The sequence below is a fragment of the Neodiprion lecontei genome, chromosome 2, assembly GCF_021901455.1.
Source record: "Neodiprion lecontei isolate iyNeoLeco1 chromosome 2, iyNeoLeco1.1, whole genome shotgun sequence".
NCBI classification, from domain to species: domain Eukaryota; kingdom Metazoa; phylum Arthropoda; class Insecta; order Hymenoptera; family Diprionidae; genus Neodiprion; species Neodiprion lecontei.
Window position 1 is genome coordinate 42,395,161 of NC_060261.1, and position 27,974 is coordinate 42,423,134.

At 46.8% G+C, this 27,974-nt stretch overlaps 4 protein-coding genes across 6 annotated transcripts in view; 2 read left to right on the forward strand and 2 right to left on the reverse strand.

Moving 5' to 3' along the window:
• The first annotated feature begins 20,156 nt into the window (after positions 1 to 20,156).
• Positions 20,157 to 22,567, forward strand: LOC107223218 (beclin-1-like protein). Of its 2 annotated transcripts, none has more exons than XM_015662842.2 (5): positions 20,157 to 20,452; positions 20,746 to 20,906; positions 20,987 to 21,396; positions 21,769 to 22,257; positions 22,374 to 22,567. In XM_015662842.2, the coding sequence occupies exons 1-5, from the start codon at positions 20,344 to 20,346 to the stop codon at positions 22,489 to 22,491; spliced, it is 1,287 nt and encodes a 428-aa protein (XP_015518328.1). In that variant the 5' UTR covers positions 20,157 to 20,343; the 3' UTR covers positions 22,492 to 22,567. The 2 variants fall into 2 exon arrangements, with proteins under 2 accessions (XP_015518328.1, XP_015518319.1); XM_015662833.2 differs by having other exon boundaries at positions 20,158 to 20,448.
• Positions 22,259 to 24,092, reverse strand: LOC107223207 (uridine diphosphate glucose pyrophosphatase NUDT14). Of its 2 annotated transcripts, XM_046730583.1 has the most exons (4): positions 23,546 to 24,092; positions 22,944 to 23,020; positions 22,689 to 22,861; positions 22,259 to 22,336 (listed from the first exon to the last, which is right to left on the reverse strand). In XM_046730583.1, the coding sequence occupies exons 1-3, from the start codon at positions 23,986 to 23,988 to the stop codon at positions 22,704 to 22,706; spliced, it is 678 nt and encodes a 225-aa protein (XP_046586539.1). In that variant the 5' UTR covers positions 23,989 to 24,092; the 3' UTR covers positions 22,259 to 22,336; positions 22,689 to 22,703. The 2 variants fall into 2 exon arrangements, with proteins under 2 accessions (XP_046586539.1, XP_015518308.1); XM_015662822.2 differs by having other exon boundaries at positions 22,259 to 22,861.
• Positions 24,039 to 27,974, forward strand: part of LOC107225208 (protein jagged-1) — a 62,625-nt gene continuing 58,689 nt past the window's right edge. Inside the window, exons 1-2 of the mRNA XM_046730582.1 lie at positions 24,039 to 24,173; positions 24,507 to 24,586. The gene's annotated coding sequence lies outside the window, so the exon portion shown is untranslated. The remainder of the gene's footprint in view (positions 24,174 to 24,506; positions 24,587 to 27,974) is intronic.
• Positions 24,594 to 27,476, reverse strand: LOC107223196. Its single transcript, XM_015662812.2, has one exon. The coding sequence runs from the start codon at positions 27,474 to 27,476 to the stop codon at positions 24,594 to 24,596; it is 2,883 nt and encodes a 960-aa protein (XP_015518298.1).

Here is a 27,974-nt window from a genome sequence, read left to right on the forward strand (position 1 = left end):
AAGATGGAGAAGGTTGGAGCCCGATAGAGGCAAACAAGGAGAAGAAGTCGATCTACGTTCCTCTGAGCAGAGACGTCGTTGCCGTTTGAAAGAATAAAGAGTACGAAAGGTAACTCTCTCACGGAGGACAAATGCGCACAGGGTCGTAATAACGCGATATCCAAGTGACACACAGCTGTCTATATACGGGTACGCATTCCTTACCTGCGAGCAGATTTTCCAACGCCATTCCAACACCGGAGGACCCCGAAGAATCACGTTCAGCGGCAAGGGGACCGCTCAAAGCGCGCGGAATGATGGACCGTGTAATCGAACCGTTTCTAATGAGCTCTTTATTACTTTGAAGCACATTTATACCGACTCTGCAAGCGTCTGTTGATCTGACGTTTCAGGTGCTTTTCGAAACGTTACTTGAACTCGAATGCAAGAGGAAATATGAAGCCGAAGCATCAACCCGTGTGTGACCGATTTTTGGATAAAGACGGTGTTTGAATAATTGCACCAGTTGAGACCCTGATCTTCTTATCCAAACTACTGTGGGACTAATTGAGGTGAGAGCAAAGCATCGTCAGGTTATGACTGTCATTTAGACCCAGGTAACGCTGTTTTTTTTATTTTTATTTTATTTTTTTTTTATTCATCTTCTAACCATTATCCAGTGTTAAAAGTAAAGAAGTTGTCGGTAGAAAAACGGTAGGTGCAGACGCTGACGCTCCGATTCTCCCAGAGATGTCTAAATTATTGACAACAGTCCGGATTATTGAGAGATACCGATTATGGGTTGGCAGCTTAAAGAGCTTCGAGTATGACAGGTTGAAGAAACCAACCTTCCGCATCGGTATACGTACACCTTTTGGCGTCCAGTAACATACCGGCACACGGTGGAATACAAAGTGGCGCGACTGTTGGTCCGAGGCGGTGCATCAGCAGCTTGTATGGAAATACAGCGTGACGTAAAGATGCACATAAGGGAACATAGAAGCCGGAGAGAAAAGAGCGAGGGGATCGGAGCTCGACGTCTCTTTGTAGAATCAACGCCGGATAAATATTCATGAGGTATTAAATCTGGAACGTAAATATATATAAGTAAGAAAGAGAATGGTGGGTAAAAAACAACAACAAATAGACGCGCTCCGGAGAGACTCTCGATTACTCACCGCTCGTCTCTCTTTGCTCTTGCCCCTTTTCGGTCCACACCGGAATTGTTCTCGGTGATCCTGCGGGCTCTTCACGTAACGCGCATGCCCTCGCGATAAGGTCGTCCGTTCGTACCGTCGACTATTAATCACTTGCAGCAGGGATCCCGTCCGGAGGAGGTGCGTCGGTTGACTTTGGGTCGACATACACTTAGGCGAGAACGTGCAGCTGTTGTTTCTGCCCTGATTACGAGGCCGAAATACGGACTACGAGGCGACTCTTCGGAGCCTGGACGCGGCTTCCAGGCTTCCAGAGTTCTTGTGGTTTCCCCGCTTATCCATCTACAAATATGCAGATCGATTTTCCCTCTGGCGTTTTACGTTGAGTTGTGGTCTTGCCGTGCGGAAGCAACAGCTACACACTCGACCCACGACTCCTAATCCCATTTTCTACCAGCTGATGTTTGTTGTGATTATTGAGGGACCCTGCACGAGATCCACGAGATCTCACCCTCGATTAGAATTCCGCATGGTCCCCCTTTTCTAATTCGTGCTTCCAATTTTTTCAATGGACGTGAAATGAAACTCTAGCGTTTTCACGGTACCTGCAACAAATTAACTCGCCTCGGAATTGCCGATGGATTTCAGGTCTTCTTAGGCGATTTCGAATTAACGCGTCGATTTCCGCGAGACGAAGCGTTCGCCAAGTGATCGAGTTTACTTATCGAATGACCAGTTCAGACAAGCTGTGCTACGAGGCTTTCGTGTCCAGACCCGATTGCGCGCCTCCCCTAAGCCGGAGCGAGTAAAGCCAAGCAAACCGAATAGCCGTGGAATTGTCTTTTCGATTTTGACGATTAGAGAGAGAGCCTAGGCTCCGATTTGCTCGCGCGTGCGCCGACGAAAGGCTCGCGTGAGTCACGCTAGCTGCGGCCAGGAGGAACGAGCTGGGGGTCAAAACGCGGACAAGATCTCGAGGAGGAGATTGTACCGCCGACAGAGCGGTAGCGCCGGCGACGGGGGGGGGGGAGGAATGGCGTGAAATTTCCGATCTCCGAGGAAATTCGAACGCGGAAAATACCGCGTGCGTACGAAAACAGGCCGCTCCGCTTCCCTCGGGAGGATCTCCGAGTCGAAGCCAACCCCGACATCTGGGACGACATCGGCGCACATGATGCAGCCTCGATAGAGAAAAAGAGACAGAGAGGATCTCGGCTGCATATAATTCCCTCTGGCTGTATTGGTTTCGGGGTGGATGGCACGCAGGGTTCGTCGAGTGTAAGGCAGAAGGGACGCTGCTGGGTTGTGTTTCTCACGCACGGGCGGCTCACAGGCGCAGAGTGTGATTAATTGTCGCTGTTTCTCGGGGTCACAAGCCTACGGGACAGCCGTGTAGCGGCCTGTCCCCGATATACTTGTCCGCCATCAGGGGCGAGGGGTTGTTCAATTTTTTGCGGGCCCAACGCCCCCCTTCCTCCCCCTTCCTCGTCCCGGGCAGGGCGTTGCGTATCTACCAGTCTTTCAATTCCACGGCAGGCATCACGAGCCCGTCTGTCTCTGCGTGTGCGACATTCCGAAGTGGAACGCGCCCCGTGGAATGAGTAATGAATTCGAGGCTGTCGCGTATCCGCCGCCTCGCGCGTTACGCAATGATTTTTCGATCCGCAAGGTCGGATTTCGCGAGGTGAAAACTCGCAGCGAGACGCGCACGTGCGAGAAGATCGTGCCATCATCGTTCTCTCCGCATAGTCGAGGCGCGTTTGCGTGTTAGAGCAAACCTCCGTACGAGAGGGAAATTTCAGCCAACGCTTGAACCACTCGCAAATCACCGCGGAACTGTAACACTCGGCTGTTCATTATGCCGGCTTGCTCATATCACGAGTCGACGACAAAAGCTGCTAACGATTACTCCTTACTCCGACGATGTGCGCGACGGTTTGCTTGCTCGTTTTTTCTTACGTCCGTACTTTTGTTCCTATAACTTCCCGCAACCGTACGTTCGAAATCGCAGAAAACATCGTGCGATTTCTATGACTAGATGTTAGCTGAGGAATTTTAATCATTAACCAAAGCCTGCGATCATCAACGAACAAGTCTCCGACCGAGTCGAAGCTAATGCGAACTCAATATTGAAATTAAAACGAGAGATAAGATCGGTCGCCCTCCCCTGCCGTCTATATTCAATTACCTAATAGCCGAGGCAGTGAGCACGAAATTAGCTTTCCACGTTTGTCAGAGAACGTTTGCCGATTTGGAATTCGACTCGGATTGCTGATACGATGCCGATACTTTTTTTTTTTCACCTATACCTAAATCATCTTCGCTACAGTTTCTTGTACGTTTATCGAACGGAGAAGTGAGACAAATTTTTCTTTGCTTGACGGGCCTAAAATTGACTTGGCCTTGGGTACTTTGCGTCAGGGTATTTAAGAGCCCAATGTCAGACGAACCATAGGCACCCCCCATAAATCATAGAATGCGCGCAGGTACGGAAATCTATATACATGTTATTTGCTTGTGGTTAGGTTTCAAAAATTCAGACAAGCATAATTACCAACAATGCAAAATTCTTCGAGGGACACGCAGACAACGTGGCCTCAATCCGTGTAAAATACCGAAGTATATTATCCTACGGATTATAACCCAGTACACGATCCACTAATTCGTAGCTCATGAGCATTCGACGCTAATTGCAAATTAAGGGGGTATTCTAGTGTAGAGGCATGAATTTGAGGTGTTTTTTGAAGTGCTATAAACAAAAAACAAAAAATATTTTTACCATCCATTTTTTTATCAGGCGTTTATTATTATTTCACGATTACAAAAAAAAAAAAAAACAAGTCAAAAAATACAAAATTGAAAGTGCTATGAGTTGTTGAAGTGGGGGGTACAAAAAAAATGGCGCGCCAATGTTGTCACGATTGCAAGCATTTTCAAAATCAGAAAAAAAAAAAAAAAAGATTATTAATCTACATAAATGCAGCTATCGTACTAACTAAAAAAAAGTCGAAAAAAAATTTTTTTTTGCCAAATTACGGCTGTCCGAAAAAATAATACGTTTTTTTTGACTTTTTTGGACGTTTCTGAATTTTTTAAAAATAGTAAAAATTATTATTTCGTTATAATAATAGTTCGTGCGATAGAGACATGTATTGAGAAGATTCTCACCAAATTTCAAGTAAATCGGTTCAATAGAACTTGAGAAATCATGTCAACCGTTTTGAAAAATGTAGTTTTGAGAAAAACGCGTTTAAAGTTTCGAGTAAAATTCGTTCCAGCCGAGCCAGTATTGAAGACGTGTCACTAAAATAGCTATATCTCTGAAAATAATTGAAATTTTGACTTGTCCTTTTAAGGACACATTCTTGAAAGGTTAAGCTTTGAAAATATAAAAAAAAAATCGATTTTTTCAAATTTCTACACTAGAATACCCCCTTAATTCGGCGGCAAAGAATTGTACAAACCATTCGGTAGATTTCAATGGATTCGTCGGTATCTAACCGACGGGGGTTTCCGATTTGATGTTCACTTGTCCCATGCCACACTACTAGCATTAAGTACCGTCGATTGTCCTACGAACGGAAGGTGAAGGACTTAGGGAGGGTGGGACGTGGCTTCTCATATAACTAATGCGGTACGGTTCCTTGAAAATGCGACTTTGTAATGGCATTAGAAGGGTTGAGATTTGGATTATAAATTGGATTAGTACACGGACCGTTAGTCGCATTGTTCGAAGGCAAATACGACCTCTACGGCTACGCACTGCTGTGCCGTATCGAGTTGTGGTCGGCGCAGTCAAACTAGCTCATTGTCGATGTATTGATGCGGTGCACAAGCGGTAATTTAGCCATCTCCGGAAACTTCGGGACGCTACATTTTCGTTGACGTATATTGAAGAAACGCAGTACAGCAAGAATTCTAGTTTAACGGAGGTTCGTTATTACGGTATTAAATTTAGTCAAATTTCGCGCAGTGGAATTATATTCGAAATTGCTTCAATAAAAACAAAAAAATAAGTCATCGATCGACAGCGATTGCCGATGTACAAGTTTAATGGATTCAGCGACATCGCGCGTTATAAAATGCGCGGAAACGATCGGTTATAAGCAGTAATGTTAATAACGGTAGTTTGATCATACACTCATATCTCGGATTAGCATAATTCTCAATAATTCAAGTCAACGTGAAGCCAAATTTTTTATAGTCCGTGATTTTAACTCGTCATTGAAAATACTCTGGTACAAATATAATTTCAATTAAACATCACTTCCTAAGGGGTAAATTATACGCCGTGCGGGAAGTGTAATGCGAGTCCACTTCATTTTTCAAGGAAACGAAATCGGCGGGGTAAAAAAGTTTTAAAGAAACCTTTCAGTCCTGAGGGTATATACGTAAGTATAACGGTGGTTGGATTTCACCGTCTTATCTCTGTAGGCAGAAAAATGTACCAATGTCGAGTGACACGGGTGGCCGAGGCAACCTGCGGCACAATTTTAAATCGCGTGTAAATCGGCTGTGTGTGCGAGGATCGCGTTCCCGTGAATGTGCTGCTATTTTAAATTTATTCACCCTTCTTCTCCTGGTTATCGTGCAGCGCGCGGCTCGACTTATCTCTTCGTCTTTGCATGGCGGCGCATTCGTCCCCCTCGCTAGTTACTCGCTAATTTTCCTTACACTTTAAGAAGCCTTGCAGAAGGACTGCGAGACGGTAGCTGCTTACATTATACCGCAGGCTCGAGTTATTAAGACTCGGTGTCGTGCTCTTTCAACTTTATAATTGAATTTCTCTTCCCGTTTTGTCTCATCGCCAACCGCGGTTCGTGTACGGAAAAAATTTACAAAAACACAGGCGGCAGAGAACCGTCGCAGACATTTTGGAGCTCGCGTGATTACGATTTTCTCGTTCTCTCGTTCCATCTCATTTTATGTTTCGAAGTCGGCTTAAATTGAAGCTCTAGAAATTTCCACGGGATAATCTATTTACAAACTGGCCGTGGTTCAGGACGAGGGGTGGAGCACCGGAGGAAATGACCCGACTGATCCGACCTCGAAGTATATGAATTCCTTGACGTCACGGCGCGGCGGCGAACTTCAACAGGTGCCAAACACATCATCGCCACCCTGCTGAAGTCCAGATTATAAAGTCCTGGCGTGTAATTGGTAATTACACAGGTGTCTAAGAGATGAAACGAAAATTTCAGGGTATTTCTATGAAATCTCACGGGCTAGGTATACGTACGAAGCATATCCCGACGTGTCTCTCTTTGGAACACGGCCGTCTCGACGTCCGCGTGTCACGGTAAAACGTGTATACCTAATCATCACGCATCACGCGTCATCGCGCGAAACGTCCAAGGTACAAGGCACATATAATATAGTAAAACGTGCAAGGTTGATTAATATCATTACCAAAATTACTCACTCGAACCCCGAAGTGTATAGGTATACGTATGCGCCGGCTATGTAATCACTCGTAACCGCAATACCTGCGAGGTCAGACTGTCAAAGTGAAGATACTACGCGTGTTTCTTTTTCACCGCAAAGAGATGGGGGAAGGTAACCGCAATAAACCTCCGTGCCAAAGGCCAATTTTCAGTCAAGCATGCCGCACATCGGCTCTTTTCACCTGAACCCTTGCAAAACGACAACCGAATATACGACCATATTAGCTATACAGGTACCGTTCGCGTTAGATTCGCACATTTGTGTATACGTACAGTTATGCATACCATAAGCGTAGCGTACACGATCCATTGCAGTCATATGTTTAGGCAACAGCTAATCTCTCGAAGAAAAGAATATCTTGGCGATCGAACTTCTTCCACTTCTTGTTTTTTTTTCGACCTTTTCTCCCGGGTTGCAGGGTTCGGGTCAGCCACCGCCTTCTAAAACGAAACTCGTCTCTCCGTCCGAAAAGCGGTACAAAGAATCAGTGAAATTCAGGGGATGGAAAGAACGCCGTCCCACTGACATCGAGTGAAATTTGCGCCGCCCGCCCACATTTGACGACCCTTTGCGGCCGAGAGACGTTAGCCTTGGTCACCCATCGAATGCACCGGCATCGGTCCAGGATACCTATATATATATATATATATATATATATATATATATATACGTATACAAGAGGAGTGCGTTATTCGTTCGAAGATGCGGCACCGGCGACGGGCAAAACTGCTGCCCGAAACACAAACCCGATCTCCTTCTGGAACGGCTCTCTTCCCGAGTGTTCTACTCGGCAAAGGGTGGCCCGAATCTTCGAGGCATTGTTCGGTCTCAACGGGACGTCCTCGAAGCTCCTCCGCACGTCTTTCCTTCAGCCAAGCTTGTTGGAAAAGTCGAACGATTCGTGGCCGGAAAGTTACGGATTTCTGTATTCGTTGCAGAGAGATAGCGTAAATGGTACTGGAACGAGGTAAGGATCGAAGAATGGAATCGGAGAGTGGACACAGGAACGTCCGATCATCGAGGAGGACACCGTGCCGATTCAGTTTCCGAATCAGGGTACGACGCGTCTCGTTTTTGATACGCCGAAGAATTTCGATTTGTAAGGTTTATTTTCACGTGCTTGTGTATACCTGTAATAGTCACGTTCGATACGAAGCTCGTTTCTGCGGGCGTCATTCTCGCGACCCCGTTCGAGCTAGAGCTCGTGATTAATGACCGCTGGCAATCCTCCTAAACACCGTGTCATCGTCCTTTCATAACACGGAAACAACTCCATTGAGAAATGGTATTATACGTGTTACGCAAAAATTTATACGCCGACTTGAGGATGTGCGTTCGATCACGCCGCGCGGTCCGAGACACGAATTATTACAGAGAGCTTGGAAATTTCGATACGACACAGTTGGCCACGCGCGACAAATCTATGGAGTCTATTTTGCAATTCATGAATATATCGGGTGCGCAATTCTCATGAGATCGTTTCGTTGGGTTGTCTCTTTTCTCTCTCTCGCTCCATCTCGTTTCCTGTTACTGTTATTGATACACTGTACTCGGTTTTACAGTTGGAATTGATACGGTCTGTTTTGCTATTTCCTAACATCGGTACCTAATGGTTTCCATCGAAAAAAAAAAAAATGTCATTTATAATGGTGAAACACGAGAATAGTTTTTCTTCCAGTAACGGTGTTCCATAGTGTTCAGCGGTGCTGCAAAAGCTTCACATTCCTGACAGAAAATAGCTCTACACTTTTTGATAATACAACGTTTATCTCAAGAATCGGTAGAAAAATTATACTTCATAGAACGATATTTCCGAGCGGTCGCTACGTTTGCCGCGAAGTTACCTGTCATCTAATTTTCTAATAATCACAAGAAAAAGAAAGATCCTGCTTAGGAAACTATAAAATTATCCGCACAACGGTGAATTGTACCGTGATTTTCCAAGGTAAACCAAGTGTAGCGATGCATAGAACTATCATATTTGCTGCATGGATTGCTGCCGAGCTCATCAAGAACTGTTACGATCCGGAAGACAAGGTTCCGCACGATCCAGAAGGCGATGAAAGCGCATGTACAGGCTGCACTGCGTGCAGGCCCATAAACTGCGCCTCGAATCGACTCGGAGTTACATTAGCTCTACTTTTATCATCAGGGTGGACTCCGAGCGTCGGTGTACACGTATCCTTATACACCTTACACCTATCCCCGGGAACAGTTTGAAGGATAGCTCGTTTGTCCGAATAGCCGTGGTCGTGAAGAAGGCCGGTGCACAATATGCAGCCAGCGGCTTAATCTCGCCGTATACTTTTTTTTTTTCTACAGAAATGGCGTCTGGCAGGCTACCATCCGAGCGTGAAGACGGTATAATAGAAGGCGCGGAGCGCGTCGTGAGGATAAGAATTTAACTAGCGATAATAAATAAGAAATAATGAACGCCGGTGTGTATCGCAGGCGTATTAATTGCGCTCACATAGCCGCGGCGCTCGCTCATATTCTCGTAATAAACCGCAACTTTGTCCCGAAACGAATCTCGGAACTGCGCGCGTTGTACTTGCAGCCCGATCACGAAGGAGCGCCGAATTCATTCGCACCGGGCATAAGTTACCCGATCGGCAATTTTTAACGTTCAAAACGTTATTGGGACGACGGAAATTCCTTCCTCGGATTTTTAATAAGCCGAGAATCGAGGACGAATATCGCGGCATAATCTCACGGACGTGGTTCTTCTCCTATCCGCGTGTATTAATCGACTGCTAATTACCTATGCAATTATATACCTACGTGTAATTCCCTGTTCCTGGAGTCGATTTGCCGCGCTCAACGATCAGCGCTTGTCTGACGAAACCGGCGCCACTTCTCGGGCATTTTTCATCTCTGCTATATCACAATAAAATCGTTATTTCTCCCTTTTTCTTTCCATCGTAAATAGCATAACGAACCGGGGAACGGAGACCCCCGTAGAGATCCTGCCACCCACTCGCGCTCCGCGGTGTATCGCTTCGCTTATCCAGACCCCGCATGCACGCCGTGGTATCCCATCCATCCGACGACCCGGCGTCCCGACGCCCCCGCTTTGTGCATAACTAGATGCACAGGGATCAGGAGCGTCGAGAATCGTCCGGTTTACGCCCTGCGCACGGTTAGCAGAATCTCTTCGCATTCGTTTGCGAATCTGTTTCAGTTTCGTGTCAATTTTTTGTGATGTTCGACCCTCGTTTGGCACGTGTAAGGCACGCGCGAAGCAACTTACCCAGCAGCTCTGATGTAGTGTTACGAAAACACCGGAACGTCGCGTTTCGTCGCAATTTCGCATAGAATATCCCTCGGCAGAAATTTACTTTCACCTGACGAAAAGTTGCTCGTGTCGAAACAATGAAAGTAAAACTACTTCATTGCGGCACATTTATCACAATGCAATACTGTCATACCCTTGCGAAATAAGGTACTTTCGCACTGATATTGAGTCGACTCTTAACTACAGGCGATAAAGCGAATGAAAACGGCTCGGTCGGATTATGCTTGATTTTCATTAATCGTGGATGGCTTGATCAAGTTTGACGGTGAACTTTGAAGTAACCGAAACAGGATCCAAAACGCAGATGTCTAAATTCACGCGATTGATTTCATTTCCCATTGATTATTTCTCAAGTACTCCCGGAGCACGATTGCAACTTCGGAAAACGTGAAGGCCGTGTAAAAAATGAATGAAAATTTGCGACGAGTCCGGGCGAAGGGTTGCCCGAAGGGCGAACGTGCGTTGTTGCAGGTTTGTCCTGGGGCGTAAAAGGCTTTTGCCGCGGTAGATCGGAGAAGGAAGTTGATTAGACGCAGGAGTTATCTACGTAGCATATGTTGTGTGGGTGTGAAACACGGGGATGAATACATAAATGTTTTAAGTGAAAAATCAACAACCACAAGGGAACACGGAAGAGCTCTCGTTTGACGGGTGGCTACACAGGCTGTCGTCCGATCAGCGATACGCGGTGTAACACGCTTTCGACATTTAAATGGACAACAAATATTACATGTTTTTTACCTTTCGTTTTTTCGTCTCTCTTGTGTTTCCTTCCTTTTTTTCTTCCATACTTTTTGTACAAAAGTTAATACACGATAACGGCCATATGTCAAGCAAACACGGACGCGCGACGATCGCGCCTCTTTCAGGCTTCTGTTTGCCGAACAGTTATGTTTTACACGCGAGAAAAAATGTACGACTACCGTTCCACGGACCGGCTCTTCCTGCCGTATACCTCGAATACAAAAAAAAACACCGACAATATGTGCAGCCACCTATGTACCTACCTCTGACGCATGTTACGCGAGCACCACTCGGCTCTCTGAAAATCGCCGCGCGTTACCAGAGAGTCGGAAGTGAATTTCTGCCGCGGTCTTCCGGCTCCTCGAAACACGCGTCGCCATTATCGCGGTCCGACTTCCGATTTTCGCCGTACGGACGCGCGCGTAATTCTCGGCGTCGCGGAAGGAATCGACGCTCGACTCGAGGGGTTGTACAGACCGGAGGACACCGTAAGAACCGCTCTCGAGCAAGGGATTCCGTAAACCATGTTCGTGGGCGGGACTCGTAAATACATACGGTGTAAACACGGGCCGCTCCGATGTTTGGCGTATAGCTGGCTCGCCGACCGAGCAACAGATTCATCGCGTAAACCTACTAGGAAAATAAACCCACGGAGGTGAAACCCGACGTTCGCGCCCGACGAAACCCGTAATTATGTGGTAGGCCCCGCAGAGGCCCCGGTGCTGAGTGGTTCGGGAATCGGTGCCGTCCTAATTACTCAACTTTGAATAAAATCGTAATTTTCCTTATCCGGGGCGGGTGCGATACGCGTTACGCACGCGGCGTTCCTCTTCTACCTTACAACCATCTCTGGATACCGTATTGACAAACCATAGGTATTATTTTCTAAAAACCCTCTCTGGCTTACGACATTTTTTCGACAACAGGGACGCCGAACGGTGTCGATACAGCTGCCTTGTGCAACCCGGGCTGTGTTCTGTGTTACAAAACCCAGAATGAATTGCTCGTCGGACTTTCCCCTTTCGGAAAGGATCGCGCTTCGTCTTCACCCTGTCGACGCTTCGAATCTCGACGCCGTCGTGTCACCTCGAACATTTGCCCTGCGAGCACACGGAAAATTGTAAAGCCTTTACGATTCTGAGGTGGAATTACGTGTACTATTAAAAGCGACTGTGAATTTACTGCACATTTACCGTACAATGGAGTTGACAAACTACGAAATCAGGCTGCACATTTGCAAATCCCATGTATTTGTCTTAAAATTACGATAAGAATCATTACGAGTTTACTAAAATTTATAAGAAAAAGACAAAATAGTCATTTGAATTCACTGAATTGTGTAGTAAATTTGTTGTATTTGTAAATTGAATAAACAGTGAACTCGGTACGGTGAATTCACTGTTCCGTATCCGAATAAAACTTCCAATACAGTGCGAGAAGATCCATACAAAAATTTTTAACAGTGTATCTGCTTTCCGTTTTTGTATTTTACAGTAATATATGTTATATATATATTTTTTTTTTCAAATTATACATAAATCGGTATTCGCCTGCAAATTCGGAGTCTTACCGCGACCGTGAGATTTATTATTATACGTACACCGTGATGCGGCGAGTTTCTTACAATCGGCGTAGAGAGATGTAATTGTAAAAAGTAAGGAAAAAGAAAAAAAAAAAAAATAAAACGTCTGATTTGAATATGCAACCGGCATGTATAATCCGAGCCGAATAGCTTGTCGAGGTCCGTTTGAAAGTCAGAGTCTGAGGCGAAACGAACGGTTCATAAATAGGCGTTTATCCGACGGTGAGACGATGCAGTATTATACCTATATACATGCATGTGTACGCGGAGTTTTTAGTGTCGTGATAAAATTAAAACCTGTCCGCCTCTGGGCCGCATCGAACGTAGTTGCAGGATGAGAAATTTTAATTACTGTATAAATACCCCTGAATCTTCATGTAAAGCGGTTTACGGCAGATAAATCTCGAATTATCCCACACGCACTCAGCCGGCACGGCTCCATGCACGCATGCCATTCATATTTACCCACCTTTAACCCATATCTGCCGTGTGTATTACACATATCCTCCCCTAATTAACTCGCCACTTTTATTACAGCCGCATCAGCTGTATTGTAACGAGAGACTCGGTGCGCTTTTTACTCGGACCACATATCGAGCTAAGCTCTCGAGATTCCTCGGCGAGATTCCTCCTTTCCTTTATCGTTTTATTACCCGCAGTGCGGCCTGCAATAATAGCATGGAAATTGGGCAAAATTACAAAGTTTGCCCGGCGCAGGTCAGCCGTGGAGCATAATCGTCGTGTCTAATGCGATTGTTTTGAAATACGAGTTTCCGTTCTTTTCAAAAATTAACAAAATTCTTATTTTTCTTACGTACCGCGGGATGAGAGAACCGCGTCCGAATAATTGAGTACCGTTTCTTTCCACGGCTAATAAAGTATGCAGAGCATACATTTTTTACGCGCCAACGTTAATTCTGCCCCGCGTACCTGCGCAATTACGCAATCGAATATTATATACGCGCATAAATTTGATACTCCGCGCCGGTTGTATGAATAATTATTTTCGGTGCATCATCCGCGACACGTGATATTATTATATAAGTCTCGGTAAAGCAATCATATGTATCTGCACACGCGTTACATTAAGTTTATCTCAAAGATTCGAGGGAAATTCGCCTCACCCTTACCCTGCACGTATATTATATATAAGTACATGTATATACGTATATCCCAACACATATGCGCTTCGATTTACCGCATGTCACGCGTCTGCGCGAGATCAGTGCGGTATGTTCACTTGTATAATTTATGAGCTGGAAGACTGACATAAATTTTCACCGAGACTGCCGACAAGCTTATAAATCCGACTTCGCCTACCGAGTAGGTATAAGGCATAAGACTGCAGTACGCTTACGGATACGCATCTATAAGGTTAAACCCACCGCATAATATATAATACAAGTATTTCAATTTGATCCATTACGACGTTTCAAGCGCAGGTGATTTTTATCGTTTTAATCACGTCAGTCGGGCCCCGCGGGCAAAACGGATAACATATCGATCCGGGCGAAGCGATCGAACGGGCCGTTTCGATCGGCCCAATAAAACGTCGATAAATCGTTCGATTCGGGAAACGATCGTTACGCGCACACGGAGACACGGCTAACGAACGTGCGGTATTAGGTAGAGCTTTCGATTGAGCGGCGGACTTGCGTGCAGCACATCCCGGCAGGCGGGTATTCCTAATACGGTGGTACATGCAGCTGAGATAGGCAAAGCATGCCTGCTGCTTCGGATTGAAATACCGTCTACATTAGCGCGACACGATGTCGGGATCGGGAACGAGCGTGCTTCTGCTTCTGATTCGCCGCGGCCGCCGAAATCTACAGATTTATTAAAGGAGACGTCGGTAGCTCGGCTCGGCCTCGATCCTCCAGCCTCGGCTCCGAGGTGTGAAAAAGACAAATTAATTCACGGGACTAATTGGTAGCCTTCCCCGTATCCGTCTTCTCGTTCGCTCCGCGCGTTTCGAGTCCGTTTCAAACGCGATTGACTCACCGGTTCGACCGATCGCCTAACTTTCCGACCCAAATCCCGGTTCCTACGATTTCATCGAAGCCGCCCTTGGATCAACGCACGCGTGATGTAACGGGAATCAATCGGCGTATCGATCGCGTCAACGATTAGCGTTTTATCCGTCGCGACGCCGGCGCGAAACTGCATTATACGTATCGATTCGGGATCGAATCCGCTGCAGATCGTGTTCGAGCATCACGTTCGCACCTTTGGGCGAGAAAAGCGCACGATGCTGCGGCGGCGAAGGTTCGAGGCAAAAAAAAAAAAAAAAAAACAAGAAACGAAAAACGCGTACGCAGTCGCAAGAAAGGTGCCGGCGGCGTCCCCGAGTCGGCGGACCAACCGAGGGTGACCGGACGAACGGGGACCAGGTCGGGCCTGCAGGTGCAACCGGGACCAGGAGCAGCCCAGCGGCGATACCAACTCGACGGGGGAGAGGTGCCCGGGTGGCGTGGTGCGGTGTGGTAGTGGCAGCGGCATCGCGAGCCAAGAGGAGGGCTCCGCCCCGGCAACATGGCCGCTGAGCGACGGATTGGCGGAGGCCCTCTCGACGCCGACGCCGCCGTTGACGCCCGCGCCTCACTCAACTCTCGAACCTTCGAACTCGGCTCACTTCGCTACCGGGGCACTCCGCCTTGACGGAAAGAACCTGGCCCGAGTCGCCGCCCACCCACTCGAGCGTCCCCGCGATCGACGTACGTCGAGGACGCGCCGGGGAATTTTCCGGGTTCGCCGATTCCGCCAATTCCGCCGATTCCGCCCTAGCTGCACGCCGATGTGCCGATGTGGGAACGCCGGCTGCGCGGTACCGCGGACGACGGGTTTGGGACTCGTCCGATCGGTGAGATATCTGCTCCTTCGAGCCCGGCGCGCCCGATCCTCGCTAATTAATCTTAATTATACTAGTCTTTGTACTCCGCGGCTAACGCGAATGACTAATGGAATGGTGAAAGTCGCGGTGGCCTGGGTCAAGCAGCCCCGTGTATAAACGCCAAATTGAGATTAATTGACCCGAGGAGAAACACCAATCACTGCGTTCGAATCGGTGCTGCTTTTATTGCCCGAATCAGGAAAAAGGGACGGCTGATTGCGTAATTCCGGATGATTATCCTCGACTTTTGACGACCTCGAAAAATTTTCAAACATTTCTTTTCTAAATTCATGCCGAGTCGTTCTGACGCTTAATCGCTTACGTAATACTCACTGATCGATATCTTCGAGCGATCTACAATTTCTTTATCATCGTTGTCACGATCGTCGTCACGACCTGAAATCCGGTTCTTGCGCAGATTCGAAGTCAAGAAATGGCAACAAGATCAAGATCGTCAACACAGAAATCACTCCTCTTGAATAAAAAAGAAACATTAACAACGAGTTGATCGTAATTCGTTTGTACACGAACGTGATTTAAAAAAATGGTATAGCAGATTTTGAATTATATACCAAATTCGGCGCAGCACCGTCGATATTACCGAGAACAAGTCGTGTCCTTTTTTCCCGACTACACTTTAACAAGTTTTTATAATCTGCGCTGCGGTAAATAATCATTCCTATTACTTTAACGCTTCAGTTATCGAGTTAATAATCTTGGGGAAAACTTGCAGCAGCGCGTACAAGAATACCTAAAGAGAAGACGAAGCCACCTGTTGAGTCCGTGTGCAGCGCATAAGGTCTTCGGCATCTTCTCGAGTCGTGCACGCTCCTCCCTCTCGGACACCTTACGCCCTGTCGTTCCACAAAACGGCCGGGTTGGGACATTAGCATAAGTTTGGTGCGGGTGCTGCACTTATATCTGTCGCATCGAGTGCGGTCCTTCTGTCCACTCGGACCATTCCCAAAGCGTATCTTCGCCCCTTCATCTTCATCTCCATCTTCCCTTCGATCTACGTTACCGCTCGCCCACCACCCACGGGTCCGTTCCTCGTGGTTTTCTCGAGCCCATGTTGGGCCCCGGAGATCCCTTACGGATACGTCATACGGAAAAGCGTTACGACGTTTCCTCCGACGCTTCGGTCTTCAAGCCGTTGCCAGATGCTTCAACAGCAGCGGGAATTCCGGGGCGAGAGGAAGTGCCCGGGCATCGCCTAGTGGGAGTTAAATACTGCGGCCATTGGGCCTTACGGCCCTTCTTCGAAAGGCGAACGCCAATCGTGATCTGGGTTTTGAAATCGCGCGACGTCCCGCCGGTGGTCGTATACATTGCACGCTTGAAATATCGGCTTTGTTCGCAGCCACGTATCGTGCAAAGTATACGCTCGCCTCATGCTGCGCCACTACTCCGGACCACTAAAATTTTATTGACCATTTTGTTAATTTTACGCAACACTGTATCACAGCCGTTGCCTTTGCTCGAGGCGCTCAGCTAGGATAGTTTGTAATCTATCGGTTGCAGACTCGTTGGGCAATCGCAATTATAACGATATATATCTCGGCGGGAAGTGGCAAGTGGCAACTAATTACAAACCCCGAAGCGCCGAGCATGAGTTTAGTGTCAAGAATCGTACACCCGTTTCGATACATGTACAAAATATATCGCTTTACGTATGGGAAGAAGCAACTTTCAGCTCTGCAGAACGCTGCCCGAGTTTCTTTGATCGCCGACTCTGCGGAGCGCGTAAAAAAGTCGAAAGTCGATATGCGCTCCTGACTCCTGAGAATCGTATTTCCCGAGGGATGCTGCAGCTCCGCAGGATATCGCCGTCTCCGGAGGGAGTTGAGGGGGAGGAGGAATGCCTATTTCGCTCACGTATCCACCGAATGCTGCAGGGGAGGTCAAGAGGGCCAAGTCAGACTGCAGGACGCGGCGACAACGCGCTTGCAAGCCCATGTGCCCGTCCAAAAATAAAACGTTGGATTATCCCGGTCGTCTCCTGCGGCTGCAGAGAGCTGTCGACGCTCCGATAGGTGCCTACATACAGCTCCGAAACAGAAATAGAAACAGAATGGTTGATCATTTGAGAAATTCCTCCGAAAGCTTTCTTTCTCATGGTCGACGAAGAATATTGGTTTCTTTTTTCAAGGTTATTTTTTATGTATCATGGGGAACGTGTCTGTAGAAATCATCGAAATATCGACTCGCTCTAAGTTTTTTACGACTTTTTTATTTACGCCCTGCATCCCGACAACATTTCAACAGCCGTAATGCTACTCTGAGTAAACGGTGTACGTACTTGAAATTTGGGCTCGGTACAGCTGTCGTCACTCTAGATGATTTCAGGATAGTCGGTGTTTTTTTTTTTTTTGTTTTAATTATTGACAAAGTAATTGGCGCATCCATTCGCGGGGACGTGAATGCGCACAGATGCCGCAGCTGGAGGCTGCAGCGCGGGGTAAAAGCACTTTTCTAAATTTGGGCGAAACTTGATTCTCGGTGTAGTTGGCACGCGTCAATGGAATCCCCCGAGTGGCGCGGATGTGCGACGGTCGAAAATTGAAAACAATAGTTGAACAGTCGGTATTATAATGCATCGGGTGAATTGAATTAGTCAGAGCTCGTTGCACGCTTATGGTGACCAGGGTGCCTACCCCACACTTCCTAGTCGGACCGGGAGGCGACCCTCGAGCCAACAATGAGAACAATCACTCGTCGCGGTCACGTGTCGGTCTGCCATTTGTCATTTGATTACAAAAATGGAAACTGTAATCCACCGTTGTATATCTAATACAGCTGTACGAAGGTACGCGGGCGTCGGTCCAATACCCGTGTCGTGAAATGTGATATCCTCTATACTTCGGGGATGGCGTATTATAAACGCGGGAGAAACGTCGGACGTTGGATTATACCCACGTAAAAATGGACAGGACTATGTCGACCAGTTTATTAATTGGTAGAAGCTTTGTACGATCTCGTGTTGAGAAACGTCTGGGACGGTTGTTACATTCTTTCACATCCACGCGTCTCACCGCGCCCCGTCATTATATATCAACCTTAATTCTTATTCCACTCAAATTTGGAGTGTAACTTGAAATGTTGTTATTTAAATTTCTCAACGATCTTTCCTGTCCCTCTCCACCGCCTCGTCAATCTCGATCCCGATACGGTACTGCGTCCCGCTGAGTTAATTACCTTCACTATTTCAGGGAACTTTTGAAACACCTTTCTAAACCATTATACGAGCCTCTGGAACCACATGCGGAGAAACGAACCAAACGGATATATACGAGTTCCAGAGGATAAACTTCCATTGGGGACGTATGTGATCTATAACACAGGCACACTCGGCTTGAATACGTATTTACACATTTCAATTCGTTTATTCGACCATATACTCACGCGTTGCAGTTTTTTTTTTAACCCGACGAAAACTAATTAACTATAATATTACACTATTCGTTTCTCAGCCTTTGATTGACCGTGATAAATTAAATGCTAATTTGTTTCGTATTTAATACAAATGCGGTTCCCTGTAAAACGGGACGGGATTGGTACACTTTAAAAATGGGATGATTAATCCCTAAGTTTTCTATTTACCAACTGTATCAGCTAAATCTGCAGCTAGAATATTTAAAAAATGATTATCTTGTTGTACGAAACACCGTCATTTAATTTTCATGTTGCCTTACAGCAGTATGAAACATTGAATAACCCAATGCACGCGATTCTACGAGATGATTTGTACTAGTTCGCGCTTGTCCGCTTGCGGCAAGAATAGTTCATCAAATTGCCGCCAGGTCGGAGGGTCGGCAGCACCTTCCTACAATACAACCGTGCCATCTTATATAATTTTGAACAAATGTTGCAGTAACAAAGAGCCCGGGCGATAAACTCCGGTTGGAACTTGTTACCAACGTAAATTCGAAAATCACTAGTTAGCAATAATCAATTTGATTTTGCCTTCACGAGGATTAGTTAGAGGATAATAAATGATTATTACAGTTTTATTTCTCAAATTTTCACGTAAATTAAGAATACTTCATTTTAACACAGCGTGTTTTGAATGTAGAAACTCTCGTTATTCAAAATACTTATCAATCCGGAAGTGGTTTTTTAACAGATTTCGATATTACAGAGTAGTGATTTTTGAAAAGAGAGACTTTTTGATCCAAAATGTTCATTTTTCATCTATCTGTGCTTACCAAATCGGCGGAAGAAGTAGTACGTAATACCAGCGTGTCAAAATACGAAGCTTCTTGACCAACAGCAACGCAACGTCTTTTGGCATGCTCTCGCGGTATTCTAGAAATTGATTATCAACTCGGTGGAGTAGGGTTCAATGTGCTATTATATCAAGATATTTTGAAAGTATCGCAATAGGAATTTTCACTAGCAATTTGACTAGATTTGTTTGAAATGACTCACATTTTGAATGTCGTATTTGTGTAGACGAAATACAAGAATCCGTGTCATAATTGACACTCACAATAGGTACAAAATCGCCGTTAAATCGCGAGTTAATCCTGTACATTAAATAGAAAAACGAACTCTTGATTGAGTGATTTTGACATGTTATTTGAAAAAGTGCGAAACAATTCTCTATAAAAGATTCTAAAGTGAGTATAGATTAAGTTTCAAAATTCAATGTCGCAATATGGGTGCAATAATATTTTTACTGAAGACCGTTAAAGACGGTTATCCTAATGGGGTGGTGTACGTCCACTGTTCTCCATGCTACACCATAGAGATCAGTGTTTACGTCTTATCGGCTTGCGTGTTAAACGTCTGCTACCGATAAAGAAGCTACTGGATGGTTAATACGGCTTCCTACGACGCTAGACCTACACAGGTTCACTTATCGGCAGAGTATTGGTCACGAAAATTGGCGCAGGGTCATTTTAAAATTTTCTTTTTAAATTAGCGTCTTTAAATTTTTTCGTTAACGGACAGGATGACTTGCAACGTTGTTTGAACCTCGAATCTCGAATCTCGAGCGGTCCACGCGCTCCCAAAAGGCTCCCAAATGTGTTCAAAATGGCGGGGCTTCCTTTAAGCTAGCGCCATCTAGAGATTGAAATCTCGGTCCGACGCCTGAAGGTTAGTGGTTGGTTAGTGGGTAGTTTGGTAACAACGTGTGAACAGCTGATCCGCGTCTTCCAAGTGTCAAATGCGTATTTGTAAATAACGATCCGTTGCATAAAACGCAGAGTGTAACAATTCCTCAACCGCGAGCGGGTAACAATGATGGATGCAAAAGCTACCGTCAGCTTCGCTTGCCAGAGATGCTTGCAGCCCTTGCGATTGGACACGAGCTTCAATCACCTGGGGGAACACACACTCGCTGAACTTTCACGTAGGTAATTTCATTTCTATCTACATACGTATAATGTATAAATATTTGACATTCATCTGATCAAACCTCACGCTCGTTTGAAACGGGAAATATTAACAAAACGCTGAGTAATCACTTTGATAAGTAATTTTCCACATCTTCTGTATTTTCCCCACATCAGTTTCACTGAATATCAGTATGTGAAGGAATACAGTCCGAAATACAGATATTCCTAATGAGAATGGAGGTACTTTTCATTATCCACTATTTACACCCCTTATAATACATTGTTTCTTATTAGCTCATTCTTTTCCATAGTTCCGATTCACCAACACTCTGTCGGAGACCTCGAACACCATAGCGATAGCTTAGAACAATTGGCTCCACCCTTTCGGTTGACCGAATCAGCTAATGGATCGAACGGATTTATGCTCGTCGGAGATTCGGGAGAAACTGAATGTCTGAGCCACCACCTCAGGGTAAAGTGTTCTATGTGTGAAATATTATTTTATCCACAATCAGACAATTGTTTTATCCACAAAATCCTTCTCATTCTCAGGTTAGAGCAACGCTTTTTGATATACTGAGCAGTAGTAGCTCAGCTGATCATCCGCTATGTGACGAATGTACAGACAGCTTATTGATGTTGATGGATCAGCAGTTGAGATTAACAGAGGGAGAGTGGTCGGATTACAACGAATATTTAAAGCGATTGGAATCCGAACAGGTGCAGCTCGACGATGATCTTGAACTGAATAATCTCGTCAAAGAGTTGCATGACATCAAGGCAGAAGAGGAGAGAATGATTGGAGAGTTGGAGGCCTTGCAGAGAGAAGAGGCTGCCACTAGAACTGCGATAGCTGAGCAGGAAAGGGAACGAGAGCGATTACAGGGAGAGGAGGAACGCTACTGGAAAGAGTATTCCAGACACAGGAGAGACATGATGTTTGCCGAAGACGAATTCCGCAGGTAATAAAATTCAATCTATTGTATTTTGATGTACAATAATGCTTTAATAATCATAAGCTTTTTAAGCGAGTAATGTTAGTACTATTTCGATGATGTAATGTTATACAATTCCGCATGTTTGCTTTCAAAATATTTGGCGTAGTACCTTGACAATATTTTAATGCACTTAGCAGAATGAAGTATCGAGCGGCATGATAGTTTTAAAAGTTTTTTGTCAATTACTGTGACAAGAATTGATGTCAGGAATGTTTCGGGATCTTATCGGTTATCGGGTTGAATTTGTGAGTTTTGAATACTATGTCGATTCGAAACAAAATACGAATTACCCAATATACTTTCAGCGTCAAATGCTATGTAGATATGCTTTTACAGCTTGGAGAATCAAGTGGCTTACGCAGCTTCACAACTAGAGAGGCTGAAAAAGACGAACGTATTTAATGCCACATTCCATATTTGGCATTCCGGACATTTTGGAACGATAAATTCATTTCGGTTGGGTCGTCTACCTAGCGCTCCTGTAGACTGGAGCGAAATAAATGCAGCATGGGGTCAAACGACTCTCTTATTAACAGCCCTAGCCCGAAAGATGAATCTTACATTCCAGCGTTTTCGACTGGTCCCATTTGGTAATCATAGCTATATTGAAGTCCTCGATCAGCATAGAGAGCTCCCGTTGTATGGCAGTGGTGGTTTCAAATTTTTATGGGACACAAAATTTGATGCTGCCATGGTTGCTTTTTTGGATTGCTTGCAACAGTTTAAGGAAGAGGTTGAAAAAGGTGACAGTGGCTTTTGCCTTCCCTATAGAATGGATCGTGGTAAAATTGAGGATTCTGCAACCGGAAATTCTTACTCAATCAAGTAAAGTATTCATTTTCCTTTATTATTAAACTTGGTACACGTCTTTTAAAGTCGCGTTTTGACTCGACTCTTCAAATCTCTGGAATGTACGAAAATTGTCACCGTTTTATTTATAGGATCCAATTCAATTCCGAAGAGCAATGGACCAAGGCTCTCAAATTTTTACTGACCAATCTGAAGTGGGGTTTGGCCTGGGTCAGTTCCCAATTTACAAAAGATGAGGCTGAGCACTAGTACCTATCTATTTTGCCATTTTAATTGATATAAAAAACAAAACTTTGTAAATAAACATAAAATTGATAAACGTCAACTGGAGGGTAATGGTCATTTAATGTCCCTTAATATACTATTAAATGATTAATAACCACCATTTGTTGATTGACGGTTATTAACTATAGGGTATAAATATATTTATATGTTATATTACATACATAGGTGTTATTCATTTAGGAACAGTGCTCTGGTTTATTGTGGAAAAACCAGGATGCCGCAAATAAAACTTCCGGTGGACTCTGGATGCTTGGACGGTTTATGTACTCCTTAAATTCGTTTACACTCAATTCGACCACCTCGATCAGCTCACCCTCAACCTCCGAACCCCCACCTGAAACGGAAGAATTGATATTTCATGTTCAAAGAAGAAAGTTGCAGCATCAAAGCTCTGCTGTTCTGCCTTTGGTACGAACCAGAATTCACTCGCATCTCGTCTGTAACTTCTACATAGAAGAGTGTTTCCATGGCTCCTGTAGGTCCGACTCCACTTCTGAAAGCATGGCATAATACGACAATGCCAATCAGTAAATGAAATGAAAATTTAAGGAGTAACAATATTTATTAAGGACATGAGTACAGACGACCAATTGGACAGTTACATTTACACGATACGATTCGTTCATTGAAAACCTACTAGTACAAAGGGAGGAAAACGACTCTCTTTTTCATTGCTTTGCAACAGAGCTGGCAGCAGGCAACTTTTTACAGAAAAAAACTCAATAATTGGCTTGCAAAATTTACCTACTATATGCGCATTCATCAAAACGAAAAGTAACGGCGACTATTGGACTTATCAAGCAGCGCAGTCTCATTGAAGTCATGGGGAAAATTGAAATTTGAGTTGCAGGGTATACGACTTGAACGAAGCACGAAAGTAAGTCTATAATTGCAATGAATAATGCGAAGCAACTAAGCGAATGTGTGCCAGCCCTGCATTAACCTGAAATACGTGCCGCGTGTCCGACAACTATAGTGCAAAGATAAGCGAATGGTCCAATAGCGAATGGACGCAGACCTGCATGTGTGGAGCTTAACGAAGTTGGAAACAGGAGCGTTATATCCGCACTCCTCGAGCAATTCCTCCCTAGCGATCTCAGCGATGGGTAGATCCTTGTCTACGATGCCTGCGCAAAGTTCTAACGTAACGCCAAGGCTCGGAGGGTATTGCTGAAGGTCAACTTTGCCCTGTTTCTCGGGTAAACTTGCATAGAAAACGGCGGGACGGAACTGGGATACGAATATAAGTTTCCTCTGGGTGACGTTGAAGACGATCATGGCCACGGAGTCGTGGATACGGAGCAGATCCCATTTCTTCAGTTTTCCTGCCTGTCGGAATTGCATTCGCACCGGCCTCACCCACGGTGAGTTTGGCGGCAGAGGACCTATCTCTACATCCTTCAGATCCTGCATCTTCTCTCTGAGGATCTTTGTTTCCCGATCAGTGTTCGCCTCGCTCATGTTCGCTGTCTACCTGACGTCCTTTTGTCCGGTTTTTAGGTTAGGTAAATACGTGGTTGCAGACGGCTCATCTACCACGCGTCAACTCGCTCGACTTGACTTTTCGGTGGCGCCACCTTCGGCCGTTTTCCAAAGCTCATCGATTCAAGTTCACTTGTCTCAACGACCTGCAGCACTGGAACATGGTAAGAGAGGACATTCAAACATCAAATCAAAAAAATCGAAATACTATTGGTCTCATAGATTTATCACTTTTTTCGATGTAAATTTTAAATATTTGAAATGCTATGCCCCCTTTCTCTACTTGATGAGTAAAAATCTTCTCTGCGGCACGTCGTCACAGAATTTGAAAATCAGCTCTTTCGAATAATTCTGGATCATATTCTATCGGGCAATTTACTCACGCAAAGTAACAGGAATGTCACTATAGCATTCTAGATCAAGCTTGCAATAAATTTATGGTAGAACGACGGAATAGAAATAACAGAAATTAATGGTGTATGATTCACGTGTTTCAGAATTCTGTCTCTACGCGTTCGGGAAAAGATCCGAGATAAAGATTCTTCTTCATACCATTGAAAGGACGTGTTCCACCCAGGTACGAATTATTTCTTCTTTCCTTTCTTTCCCGTTCCTTTCCCATCCCCTTTGCCCTTTTTGCTGCCCGGGGGCTTAAACGCGTCTAGTATTTCCTGTTGCTTGACCTGCGTGTCTACGTGTATCACATTGGGTTTTTTACGGTAGCGATTGACCGCAGCCGGTGGAGAGAATTCAATTTCCATGTCAGACGCGGTCGAGCTGGAGGCGATCGAGGCGTCGTCCTTATTCTTCGTTATTTTAAACTGCAGGGGTTTCATCGGTTCCTGGAGCTGCGGGACCTCCATAGTCTCCTGCTTTATCGGATACATAGTCACGTAGTATGTGCCGTCCTTTCGGTGAATGTGCAAAGTGGGTGGCAGCTCGACCTCCTCCTCCTCGTCCTTCTTCTTCCCCGTCCCCTGGCTTTTGTGTATCGACGGCGAGCTCCTGCTCTTGTTCTTCAGCATTTTCCCCTTCTTGCTCCTCGACGACGAGCTTCCGGGCCTGCTGTCCGCGTTGCCCGCCATCTTCGCCTGTCGCAGCAGCTCGTTCATGTACCTCGATATTGCCCCGGGTTTCCACCCGAGCCGGGGTTTCAGCCTCCCTACAACCTCGTTCGTGTTCCACAGCCACCCCATATTCGCCGGCACCCTCATCCTCGCGTCGAGGCAGTTTTTGTGCCCGTAGTTAATCCCCGGGTAGGAGGCACCGGCCGTGTAAACGAACTTCATCACCCGTCTGCTCACCTTGACGTACGACTTGGAACCCGAGTGAGCCCGGTCTCCAGCGGGGCCCGGAACCGCGTGCGGCCCTTTCGTCTGTTTGCCCCTGCTGACGGGCCTTGCGCCGCCCCCGGTGCCACCGTTTGTCTTGGACGAGCCTCCCCCGCTGGCGGGCCTCACCTGCGCCGGAAACTTCTTCGACAGCGGGGCCCCGCCCTGAGCCTCGGGGCTGTGGGCCTCCTCCCGAGGCTTCTTCCTGCGGGATCTACACCTCGGCTCTCCGCAGGGGCCCAACTCGATCTCCAGCGGAGGCAGGGGCAGCAGTTCCGACTGTTTGTCGGACTTCTCGTCTTTCTTCTTGGCACGTGTCGAGCCGAACGAGCCGGTTTCCGGAAACGAGGATACCGCTTCGCGGACGACGCCGGTTCGCCCGGCCATCGCAACCGTGTAAGGGCTCGGGAATCCGGGGGTCGTTTTCACCCCCACGGGCTGGTTTTTCGCCGGTGAATTAACGCTCGCTGCGCTCGTGTACGGGGACGCTCTGGACCCCGGTGGCTTCTTCGGGGAGCAGCTGGTGTCGCGGTCCCGACCGAAATACGGGCTCTCCGAGGGATCGGGAAGCCCGAGGCCCGCCAGTCCGGGCACCTTCCCGATCGAGTCGACGAACTCTTGGGTCTCCTTGAACGCCCGCAGCAGGCAATCGATGCCGAGGCAGGGTCTCTTCGTGCAGGAACCGCCATCTTTGCCGATTGCTGCTCTCATCGGCATTTCGCCGCCCCCGCTTTTCCCCTGGCAACCGCAACCAGACGATTTTTTCGCGTTTTCTCCGGCCTGAGGAACGCTGCATGCCCCCGTCATCAGGGCCTCGATCGGCTGTGCTGGGATGCCAGTGTTGCCGGTCGAACAACGATTTGTCGTCGTCTTCGTCGTTATTTGCGCGACGCTACCACCTCGCTGTTGGCCGTTCCTCGAATAATTTCCGTCGCAGCAGCCACCGCCCCGCAGCCGTGAGCCTCCTCCGGGAACCCACGGCGTTCCGGAACAGCAATTTCCCGTGTAACACGGCATGTTTTTACCGCCGCCGTGATGATCATTTGCCGGAGGGTCGAAACGCCTCGTGCCGACGCAGCAGCCGCCCCCGCAGGCCGCCCCCGTGCACGGAACGTCCCCGGTTATACCTTTCAGGAAGTTTCCCCCCGGGGCACAAGCGCACGTCGGCTGGTTCGGGTAGGCGCGGTACACCAGCCCTCTGTAATCCCGATCGTTCAGCTTCTCGGCGCTGGTTAATTTCTCGAAGCTCGGACGGTTCATGCCGACCCTCGGTGCCGTCGATGGCGCACTTATGGGCGGGTCGAGGTTCGCCGGGCCTCCGTCCCTCCTCGCAAGCTCCTGACAGATCGGAGCCAGCCCAACGACGTCTCGAGGTCTCGGCAGAGGGTCTTCTTCTTGCTCCGTGCCGCCCGGGGGGACGCAGATCTTGTCCTTGACCTGGTTCGCCTTTCGAGCGAGTACCTCCGGGTCGGGTGGAACCCTGGTGCACTGGAACTCGTCGCTGGACTGCGGACTTTTGAAGAGGAAGGATCGCTCCTGGAAGGCGAAGTGAGTCACGATCGACTTCCCGAAGCAGGAGAGTCTGAGGAATATCGCTATGGTACCCGAGGGTTTGCCCTGGTAGTCGATCAGGTTGTAGGTGTTCTTGAGGGTGTAGGGTTTGGGCAGATGTCCCGCATCGTTCATGGCCATTGCCACTTGGTCGCAAAGACACCCGGACAGCGGTACCTGCGTTTCGCAAATCGGTTTGTCGCCTTTCGGAGGCTCACACGGGACTTTTTCCCTCGTTTTGTAAACACCGATCTTGAGAGGCTGCGATTGCATCGCCTGCACCAAGTCTCGCGGCTGCTTTGTGAAGAGACACGACTTTCCAGCGCTGAAATCCACAAGGCCCCCCGCCCCCGTTTTTCCATCCGAGTTCAACGACGCATCCTTGTCGCTCTGCTTCTTGGCCGTGACGAATTCCGCCTGGCTGATCTCGAATGCTGGAAAGTCGACGAACTTGAGATGTACGGACAAAGGTGCGGTACCAGCTTCCCGTACCTTGTCCGGGCTGAGGTTCAACTTGTCAACGAGCAGCTCCACCATGTAGAGTTGTTCCTCTTTCGAGCCAACGCACGTACCGCACGCGTCCATATTTGCACAGCTCTACGAGCACTAGTCGTTATGTGAATCTTTTCGTCTTCCGCGCGATTTGAGAGAAATAAAAAAAAAAAAACGCTACAGTAATTTCGTTTACAATATTTTTTTTTTATCCTTTAGTGGAACATTTCAATTCACGGTAAGACACTCCATTAATTTTGCACCCAGTTACCCAGGGGGACCGCGGTAAGCCGACACCAAATTTCGATCACCAACTGATTGTGATCCCCATATCGATTTCGTTGCTACGGAAATTTTTCGACAGAAAAGAATCGCTCTTACCTCACCGATTCCACTCGTCCTATCTCTCACATGCCTAAGTGGGCTGATCACGCTTTGGCTGCCTTCTTTTTGCCCTTTTCACCTTTTGGCAATTTCTCTTTCTTTACGCCCTTGGCGCCTTTCGTTATTTTCTCTTCCTTGACCGGTACAGGCGGTTCCGGAAGTACGTCCTCGATAATGGCGTCAGGTAGCATGCTGTCACCGCACTTG

What these genes read in the sequence shown, in the direction of transcription:
- LOC107223207 (XM_046730583.1), bottom strand. Translation starts at nt 23,988, where the DNA reads ATGAGCGAGGCGAACACTGATCGGGAAACAAAGATCCTCAGAGAGAAG. An exon ending in GTTAAGCTCCACACATGCAG is followed by an intron (nt 23,021 to 23,545) that starts GTCTGCGTCCAT and finishes CCATGCTTTCAG; the next exon opens with AAGTGGAGTCGGACCTACAG. An exon ending in CGAGATGCGAGTGAATTCTG is followed by an intron (nt 22,862 to 22,943) that starts GTTCGTACCAAA and finishes CTTCCGTTTCAG; the next exon opens with GTGGGGGTTCGGAGGTTGAG.
- LOC107223196 (XM_015662812.2), bottom strand. Translation starts at nt 27,476, where the DNA reads ATGGACGCGTGCGGTACGTGCGTTGGCTCGAAAGAGGAACAACTCTAC.
- LOC107223218 (XM_015662833.2), top strand. Translation starts at nt 20,337, where the DNA reads ATGATGGATGCAAAAGCTACCGTCAGCTTCGCTTGCCAGAGATGCTTG. An exon ending in GTCTGAGCCACCACCTCAGG is followed by an intron (nt 20,907 to 20,986) that starts GTAAAGTGTTCT and finishes TCTCATTCTCAG; the next exon opens with GTTAGAGCAACGCTTTTTGA. An exon ending in GCCGAAGACGAATTCCGCAG is followed by an intron (nt 21,397 to 21,768) that starts GTAATAAAATTC and finishes ATGCTTTTACAG; the next exon opens with CTTGGAGAATCAAGTGGCTT.